Source organism: Anarrhichthys ocellatus, unplaced genomic scaffold, assembly GCF_004355925.1.
Source record: "Anarrhichthys ocellatus isolate YVR2014 unplaced genomic scaffold, GSC_Weel_1.0 scaffold16, whole genome shotgun sequence".
In the NCBI taxonomy this organism is placed as follows: Eukaryota; Metazoa; Chordata; class Actinopteri; order Perciformes; family Anarhichadidae; genus Anarrhichthys; species Anarrhichthys ocellatus.
Window position 1 is genome coordinate 4,790,765 of NW_022280046.1, and position 10,557 is coordinate 4,801,321.

The 10,557-nt window shown below is 41.2% G+C and overlaps 1 protein-coding gene across 1 annotated transcript in view; it reads right to left on the minus strand.

The window, feature by feature from the left end:
• The window catches only part of vldlr (very low density lipoprotein receptor), a 42,916-nt gene extending 35,980 nt beyond the window's left edge, over window positions 1–6,936 (minus strand). Inside the window, exon 1 of the mRNA XM_031855951.1 lies at window positions 6,625–6,936. Coding sequence (XP_031711811.1) covers window positions 6,625–6,697 — 73 coding nt within the window. The 5' untranslated portion in view covers window positions 6,698–6,936. The remainder of the gene's footprint in view (window positions 1–6,624) is intronic.
• Between the last annotated feature and the right edge of the window lie 3,621 nt (window positions 6,937–10,557).

Here is a 10,557-nt window from a genome sequence, read left to right on the forward strand (position 1 = left end):
GAATATGAGGAAAACTCAAGTGATTATAGTGCAAAATGTATTCATAATCATCATTTACTATTTGTTTCGAGTAATTTGCTTTTTGTTTAGTCCTGGAAAGATTCCCTGCAGTGCTGTAGCTAAAAACAAAACAAACTGCTTTTAAAATAACCAGCTGGCACTCTGAGCAGATCTCAATTATCACTGAGGCAGCTCCACGAGTTGGATTTCCACAAAGTCCTTCACATCTCCTGACAAAACATGCGTTACAATTTTACAACAGTACACCTCTGTTAACCACCTTAACAATCAAGAACTGTGGTGAAATAACTTCCATCCAGCTCCACTTACATCATACTGGCTGAAACATCTTTATAAACAATGCAGAGGAGAGAACCAGCATCCTCCTATTGTGTTAGAGCACTTAGAAACACACTTCTGATGTCTAAACACTCCCGTGTTTGCATTTGCAACTGAAGACGACGTGACATCCATATTTTAGTGGAGAGCTAGAAAATGTCCTGAAATGTCTACTGGCCAACATCTGTTCAACTGCCTGAATGAACAATATTCAAGGAGGGAGAAAGAAAACAGCCATTGCTGATCTCAGTCACAGCACCAATCAATCGTCTGGTAAATACAAAACAGCGACACTACTGTAGAAACTAAATAGTCACAAGATTTAATTCCCCTTCAACAAGAAAGGTAGCTTTTGTAGTGCAGCCTTAAAATATCACTGTCTGACCTTGACAGTTGTGTTAGTCTGGACTGTGCGTCTGTCCAGATGGGTAAATGAAGCACACTGGTAATAACGTCCCAGGAGAGTTTGCAGATGCAGCTGAATCACTGCCACTGAAGTCACATGTTGCCTGTCAAAACTTTTTAGATGCAAGGAGACAGATGATTTGGGGGCCAAAAGGTACTAAACAGATTGTTATTGTCAGGATGGAAAAAGCTTTTTAAAATGCATTTAGTCTCTGAAACACTTATGAAGGAAACTGTTTTAAGTGGGTCAGCAGTTCCTTTAGGGAGAGAAACATTCTCTTGATTCGATTTGAACCTGAGGCGCCTCGGGCCTTTAACTGAGCCAGCAACACACAACTAAAGCCCTGCATTAATGAAATGGTGCCCAAGTTATACAATGTATGGTTCTGCTGACTGTAGCTGGAGCCACTTTGGAACCTCCAGTCATTGAATGTAGTTTCAGCTTCACAAACACCACTATACTGAGACCATGTTTGGGTTTAGGACTGTTGGCTGGTACAAGTCCACTTACTTCACAGCACAGGAGGTAGATATAGAGCCAACAGCCTGCAGACTTCCATTCAACCAAGACTACACCAGCTGTACACCACGGTCATGTTACAGAGGAGTGTGCTGACCTTTCATCCACATTAACCATTTCAATCACCACAATCAAAGCATTATGTATCACAGTATACCTACCAGCATTTTAAAATCCGGACTAAATGAGACACCAAACTTGTCGATTACCTCCACAGGTCAGGAAATCCTTCCTCAGTAAGAAAGTTCATCCTGCTCACCATGTGACCCTCTGACCAGTAAATAAACAATAGCAAGGAGTGCTGCAGCTAAATATGGCTGACTGGCTGCAACAGATGCTGGTTCTCATTATTCCAACATGTCAGGAAATAAAATATGAGGAGTTGACCATAAATTCCTGGAGCGCAGAGAGCCATCTTCCAACTGCTGATTTATAACCTGAGCAGAAGTTAAAGCCAAAAATAAATAGTTTGAGATAAAAAAAACTTGAGCATTTAATTCACATTAATTCTTGAGTCCTTGTGTACACACGCAGACAGATATTTGCAATACACATGAGGGTTTGGGTAAAATTGCAACAATACAAGAGCCTGGGTTCCGCAAAACAATGAAAGAGAGCAGTCAGCAATTACCAAAGACTAAAACATTGGGGCAGAGAGGGAACTACAGGGCCAAACAAGTTAAAACAGAATAGAGGATTGTGTGGAAGATTTTACTACTTTATTCTTTTCTCAGTTTTTTTCTCATTTCACACCGACATGCAATATCCTCGCATTAACCACTGGCTCATTGTAATTATCCTTACTTTAATACATTTCAGTTAGTCATTGCCAAGTGCATCTCTCTCCTTCGTTGTGGCCAGCGAGTCGGTCCTAACATCCATACAGCACTGTGTGTTAGCAGATATATGCTACTGATAAGATTAACCATAAGCCAAAAAAAAAATTAAAAAAAAAAAAAAATACAGATTTATCCAACTACAACAACTCCACTTACATTATGATGTTTCGTAAAAGAGAGAATTATCTGACCAAGACCTTTCCATGTAAAGAGGAAACAGACAAATGAGTCAAAGCACAACGAGAAACTTCCTTTATTTTCAAAACTAAAAAAAAACACTAATTAAATAAAGGGCTTTGAGAGGCTCTCTGCCATTCGTGCAGTGGGTTGAGCTCAGAGGTGCTCTGGGATTTCACTGAAATGTTTGAAAAGCATTGCCAAACAAAAATGTTACAGTAATTGAACTGAAGTACAGTTTTGCAAGCTTTTGATCAGAGTATCCCACTGTTAATGTAAGCTGGGCCTCGTCCAGCAACTTGTTGTTTTCCGATGATCTAGACTTCTCCAGACACACTGGGCCAATTTAAAAATGTGGTAGATCTTGTAAATTTGAGAAAAAGTTTGCCAGGGTGCCAGAAACACTGGGAAACGGCTCAAAGATCCACAGATGCAATCTACATTTCCCTAACGCCACAATTCAAACTCCACATGATGCAAATAAGACAGAAACAAACTACAAACTGAGGAAAAGGACCACTGACACCAGTTGTGTTGCAAAAAGCACAAACTTACACATGTTAGACAAGCCAGAAGCAAACAAACCAGTCATCTTCATGAGTTGTTACATAAGGGAAATATTTCCACTTCAACCATAAAAGTCCTGACTCATCTCATCAGCTTGACCTGCTGACGGAGCGATAATGATCATATAAAGAGAGCCTCAGGCGCCCAGTGACTGCTTAGACCTGTGCTGATCAAAAACAAATTACTGTGTGAACTACAGAGGTATCGTAAAGCAGGCTTTTTCAGATGAAACGAATATCGGTAAATTTTTTTGCAGTTAATTTTGCTGAGTCGATATTCACCCTTGTTTTTATAGTTCACAACGACAGCTATTAGAGCTGTGCTAAACCCTTTTGGCATTTAACTAAAGCCAGTTCTCAAAAATGTCTAAACCAAGCAGCCATTTAGGAAAGATGTTTCCTAAATAACATACAATCTAAACTTTGATACTTAAACGTTGATAGATTCTGAGTGTCAGTACACAAGAAATCTGACAATAAATGCCAGCTTTCAATACTTTGATTTTTAAAACTAACAATTAGTTTAATCTAAAATGTCAAAACATGGAAATATTTTGACTTACACTTCTGGAGGTTTAAGCAACAGAGTCATCACAAAACAGCAGAGTTTAGTGAACAGATATTCAGGGATTCTGAAATACTACACTGAACACTAAAAGGGGATGCATTTCACACTCAAGTCTTGTTGAATTAGCACCTGTTCTGGTTCACTGATATTAAAATTACTGCTTAATAATAAACAAGGTGCAACATGCAAAGCCACTGTAACCGAGAACCCAATTCTGTAAAGAACTGTATAGGTTACTGTGTTTCTTTAAGGGTGTATTCTCTGGAGTTACCATCTTAGCGTCTACAGAAACCCATGCTGTCTGGAAAACTGCACACCCTGCACTTTGAGCCAATCAGCAAAATAACAGACTTCAATAGTAACCTGAAGTAGGCTATATAAACCTGTACAATAGTATTCTCCTTCTCCCTGCAGTGTCACTCAATTGTTGGCTGAACTTTCAAACTGTACATACTGATCCCACATAAGGACTGAGGAAGCGTTCAGCTCTTTGTCTTGCAAAAGAATGATGAACGGCATTCCTTTGTCTCTTTTTTGTTGTGTGTTTGCATACATTATTGCAGGATTAGTTCATGATGTGTTCGAACACATAACTAAAGCCACCACTATTTCTCCCGTGGCTGCAGACTACCATTTGCAAAGTTGAAACCTCAAAAATGTGATCTAAAAACATATTTAGATAACAGGTTTGTAGTGTATGGGTGGATGTTTGGGTCCATTTTCTTTATTTTCCAGGTGATGCACTTGGTCAGATAGCAAGACAGTAATAATATCAGAATCACTAAATGTATGCTGGCATTTGTTGAAATATTAAAAAAATGTTATGACTTCTTAAAACGAAAACATTTTCTCATTATGACTCAAAATTAAATTCTCTTCTTGCGGACACTGACCCTAGAACACTCACTGTCGCATGCAAATAAATGTTGATGTAAAAAAAAATAAATAAAAATCAGATCATTTCAAAAGATACCATTTCCCCTGCTAGTACCCTGTGTGTTTGAACCCGTAGATTCAACAGGCGTGGAGCTGCAATGAACCATCTATCTCCCAAAATAGATCATTGTGTGCTATAGAAATGCTGTCACACTGGAGGTCATGGTAATGCAATTTTCCCTAGTAACAGAAATGGTTGCAGTATACTCCTCTCCCCCCCTCTCTCTCCACCACTCCGCCCACATCAAGAACCAAGCGCACCCCCACATAGCCCCCCCCTCATATAGCTGAGGATTTGGGTCTCGCAACGTATCACAGTAACCGTGGAGGAAAAATACATCCATTTTAATCAGGCCAGCGTTGCTGCTGCTCTTGCCGCTATCTAATTTGTGTTACATCTTGTTCAAATAGGCTCACACAATCTTAGTCTGTGTGAGTGCGTTTGGTTTGGAGCGGAGAAGGTGGTGGGTGTATGCTACGAGGAGAGTGTTCACATTACAGTTTTGATTCTGTGTCATCTGTGACTTTCTACAGTAGGAATTGAAAAGCCTGAAATCTCTGCAGGACACAAGTAGCCCAACACAGCTCTCTGCCTGTCGGAGCTGTTTCATAATTTAGCCTGCCTGCAAACTACTGCTGAAATTATTATTCAGCAATAGAACTGTGCCAATGTTTTGTACAGATCCCATGTGTTGAGGCAGAAAGGAACCTCCACAATGTGAGCAATCAGGCCTGAGCAAGGACCATCATACTACATATCACAGTCCTACAATTCTATCTCCAAGAACTCAGACATCGAGTAGTTTAACAGCGCATACAATTTGCTACAGTACTACCGAACTCAATAGACTGGACACTATTTATGGCATAAGGTAGGAGGAAAACACATTATAGGCAAGCGCAAGCCAACTAAAAATCATGATTTAACTAGACCCAGAAAGCAAATCATGTCTTTTTTTACTCAGCGATAAACAGTCCTGGAGCAGGGTTAGTCAGCAAAATGACATGACTGATACTTAATATAAGGAGAGTAAAGTTTAAGGATGTGAATTGGTTCTGAAACAATTAGTCAATAAAGTAAAAAATAATTAACAATTTCAAAAAACAACAACTGTTTAATCAAGCTAAAACAACAAACATTTTTTGCTTCCGGGTTCTCAAATGTGAGGATTTCTGAAGGGCTGCACCAACTCGTCAGTATAGTTTATTACTCATCAAAAATAAAAAAACAAACCCCAATCAGTCACTACCCGAAGTGGTATTCTTATCATCCAGCAGTTCAAAATCCAAAGACATTAAATGAACAATAATATTATTGAGGAAGTCAGCAAAACTTCACATTTGTAAAGCTGGAACTAATATATTTTTTAATAATTTCACTGACTAATCAAACTAATGTTCTGTTATTTGTAGTTAACGGATATGAATTGATATCTGCAGCAGTGCTGCAAACTGCTCTTCAATCACAGCCGGCTGGCAATACTTAAATTAACCTTGGTCACTTAATTAAGCCCTCATTGGGATCACCTGCGGCCAGTAAATGGCCGCGCGGCAACTCCTCGCCCTCCATGCCCCCAACTGACGCTACACTACCGGGACTGCGGTGCTCCAACCTACCCCTGTTTTATAGCGCTATGTCAATCCACTGTAAATTAGCAGCCTCGCTGGGGGTGGTGAAGGGAGTAGACAATCCCACAGTGGAAGCGAATGAGAAATCTGGACATGCTACAGAAGCCAAGACGGCAGAAGAAGCATGGGTTTATTCGTAAGGGATGCGTGTCTGTTTCAGGGTGAAATTAATTAACCACAGGGCTAATTGAGCATGGATGAGTGGCGACAAGCACTAACGTCAGATATACAGCAGGCGACACAAACCACACGGGCCTCTCCATCCCCCCCTTCTCCCTTTCATTTCCAGAGACAGAGCAAAAAACTCGAGCATAATAAATTACTAATTTAAAAGACGAAAACATTTATTTGAAATACATTGTAAGCTCACACAAAGCGGAACAAGTCTCATTTTAGCCCCCAAAAGACGTTATTTGGGAGTTTCTTTGCTAAGGAATTGGCGCAAGGTTGCCTAGCCCAAGGTGTAGCCAAGCACGGTCATTCCTTCAAGGAGCAGCCAAGACAGGTGTACAAGCTGGGTAATGTTAGCCAACCTCACAGGAGACATGGTGCGTGTTTCCCAGCGCCTTGATTGTCAAACACACACACGCGCAAATACGCACGCATAAGCGCACAAACACACACATACGAGGACTCGAGACTTACCGTGGACGTCAATGCAGTGCTGGAGACATATTAGCATCGGCAGCAGAAGGATCCCCGGTGCGGACGTAATCATTTCTCGCAGCGTAACGTGCGGGTTGCTAGCTGAGCGCTCGCGGGCTGCCTCTCGTTCTTTCTTGTTGGCTCGCGCTGGCCTGCTTTCGTCTTTGATTCGGTCAGTCCACGCGCAAACCACACATGCAGAAGAGAACCGCCGCTCCTGCAGACGCAACCCGACCGATCAGCAGCACGCACTGTGCTCAAAGAGGGGCAGTGAGAATGAAACGGAGATACGGCTGCCGCGCACACCACGCGCCTTTTGATGTCGCTCTACAACCACGCGCCGTGGGGGCCGTCCGAGCTCCCGGTCACTCCTCTCAAGCTGAAACCCATTTCCTTAAATTGACGTTGAGGAGCGGCCCCGGTAACCGGTTTGTTAGTGGTGCTACACAGAGCCCGTCACAGCCGAGGACGGTTTTATTTTTCCTCCTTCAGTAGGCTACGTCTTGGAACATTGTTAACCCTTCACTGTCCGCATGAAATAATAAAATAATAAAGTAGACTTTACTCACATACAGATAGGGAAGTGTAAGTAAATAATGACATCGTTTAGCAATCCAATCTATTCTGACATTGAAATAGATAGATTCAATTTTGTTCATTTATCAATTACTCAGGAACAGATGCAATGCACAGGGCGTGATTAAACTGCTTCTACCCAAAGGGACTTTTTTTCATTTCCTGATTTGCATACTAATAACATTGCATCACCTTCAGCCACAAAGGTGCACTTACTTGTGGTGGAAATCTGTAAACGTTCACACAGCAGCGATATACTGTACTGTAATTGCATACTAAAGCTCCACCGGGACAGCATTAGTTTTCCATAAACATTTCCTTCACATTTGATGCCTTTAGTTCCTTTCTAAACTAAAATATCCACAAACATGAACATAAGTAACCACAATTAAGTGAGCCCTATGTTTTGCTAAACAGAGGCCACTGTGACCAGAAGTGTTGATTAAAGGACAAGGTCACATGAAATCCACATTTCCCAAGATTCTCTGACTTTGCTGTCAAACAGGACTTGCATGTATACACTCACTCACACTTGGCACACTTTGTGTGAGGAGGCTCAGGCTGTCTGGCGGAAAAGCTAAAGACCTTGGATACACAACATCTTCATTAAAGGATGAGAACAATTGGTCCTGGCCGTCAGAGACACTGTGTCTTCAAGGCTTAGGTATAAAGTTGAAACAAGTGTAAGAGGAATTGAATCGTTTGGTGGAGACAGTATCAATGTGTGCTCTCCATACTGAAGACTTCTGTGACAGTCAGATTTATGTTGTTGAAATAAACATATGATACAGTAAGGACAACTGAGGCTGATTGAGTTTTACTCTATTATTCATCAAAAGGGAAGACTGGACAGAGGTACAAGTTTGTCTTCATCAGGCATTATGTATTGTATACAAATAAAAACAATCACAACTACCACCAATATGTCAAAATTAAAGAAGATCAAGTTATCATTTTGGCAACTATAGAATTAAAGTATCTATAACAGTTCAAAAGTTTAGTTTTGATTTTATTGCCGATGTCTCATTTTTCAAAGAGTGAAAATCTCGTAACCAAACTCAGCTCTTACATGTTCTTCCCTCTGTTTGTCTGATGCCATTTCTCCCCATTTTGATCACCAGGCCTTTTAGATTTTTCCAGGCTGCATGCTGCCAGGTTTCATAGGCTCGCATCAGTTCTTATCAGAGGATTGAGCCTCATCTTCAGTGATGGCTGATGCCTGCTGATACACCCCAAGGCTCATTCTGTCCCAGATTTTTACATCCCCCAAAAAAACACACACACAAACTGCTGTAAAATTCTCTATGAGAAAGAGTCTCCGTCTCCCTCTGACTGCCAGTATCTCTTTCTTACAGTCACCTCAAAACACACACACACACACAAGCACACACTCACACACCGATGGCAGATCTAACGGTTGGAAATCCAGTCTCTTATAAAATACAACTGCGGAAAATCATTATTTGCAAGCTCACTGTCAGGGACCTGAACAGTGAGGACGACTCCAGAAATCTAAATCCAACCGCTCTTCTTATTTGACTTGATAATCAGCTCTGTAACTGCTGGGAAGAACAAGAGCATTGAAGAAACAAGAGTGTTTTTAATTTCCCATAGAAAACAATGGTGACATTATATCTGCAGGGGAGATGTGGTTGTTGATCAGTAAAACATACCAGAATTGTGTGAGTTTGAAGGCCTGCCAGACACCAAAAACACGACAAACATGTTTTGAAACATTTTGGATATTGTAATGTTTCACCTTCGGTTAAACGCTGTTAGCTCTGTCAGCACTGTTTTCAGCACCGATAGCTGCCAGCTCAGCCGTCGCCACGTTGATAGCTTTGTGAAGGCGATAGATTTGTTCTGAATTTATCACCTTTAGAAAATGCTTTCAAATAAAAAGAAAGAAAAAAACGGAGCACACCACTGTGACTAACCAGTCGGTGGTGGCTGCAAGCTGATTGGTTGCTTTTAGAGAAGCTAATGATTTTGTGTGCTGTCAAACATCTCTAATTAAACATGGCAGCTAGATGTCACAGCATAGTATCAACCTGCACACAACCCAAGGTGAACATGTACAGTACCAGATGGCTCCATTTAAGCCACTTTTCCTCCCACATGCATGTTTAAACTGTAATTGTAGTGTCAGTGTCGTGTGGGAACACAACATGAAGAATTTGGTTTTCTATGTAAGACATCCCAGTTATTTGCTAGATGACAATGTTCCTTTAGGACTATAGTCACCAAGGTGATTCTGTCTTTGCAAAGGACCAGTGCAACATACATTAGCTTCAAGGCTTTACACGTAATTACTTGGAAACAGTTGATTTTGTAATGCCTGTCCCTGCGGAGTGGCTCACAGCTGGACAACGGAGAAGAATGTTGAGTAAGCGTCCATCAGTGCAATGAAACAGCAGCTTTATGAAAAAAAAAAAAAGCTAAAACAGAGAGTCAGCTCTTACAAAAGGGGGGGAAAAAACGAAGGAACTCAGCTTCAGATGGATTATAAAACAAGGCCCGGCAGGGTTTTAGTTTTTCATTTTCATCTCATCATGTTTTGGATTTTAATCCAGCAGTGAAGCGACACTTTTAAGGCAGAGAAGTGCACACAGCCCACAGATATCAACACTTCCTCACACCAAACAGCTTTATTCTCGTCTCACCAGGAGGCTGCGGGGGCTCTAACCACTGGCTACAAGCAGATATTCAATCACGCCCAGATCAGCGCCAGGTTTCTGAAGACGTTTGGGGGAGCTTCTTTATCCCTCTGTGGGGGAGGGCTGGTAGTCCACTTTTTATTTTCTCTACTAAGCCCTGCGAGATGGCAGAAGGAAGAGGAGGTAATGCTGAGACTTAACACCACACCGGACTGATTCATCGTGTGCAAAATGAGCCGCAACCTTGTAAAAAAATGAGTACAATGATTGGTACCATAACATTGAAATATATAAAGTAATGTCTTTCACTTAAATAAGTAGATAACAAAAAAGAAGTCTACTATAGAGCACAGTGACGGTGGAATAAAACAGAAACATATGGAAAATGTCAAAAAAAGAATGCACAGTTGCTTATATATCCACGAAGTTTAATTCATGGATGGGTGGACCATATTTAGATTGCATTGATTTCACTAGTGATCAGTTTGGAAACGTGCTGTGGTCTCTGTGTGGCCTCATAAGTGCTGTTCAGCACCACAGACAGCGACACTCAAAGCTGGTTATGCTCATCTGGAAATTTAGCATCTTCTCGGGTTGTTGCTACCTCCTAATGAAGCAAGCAGCAAGGAACTGAAGTTAAGTGCATGCATGCAGCTGCCCTTACAAAGTACGTACTGTTGCATGCAGTATGCATTCCATT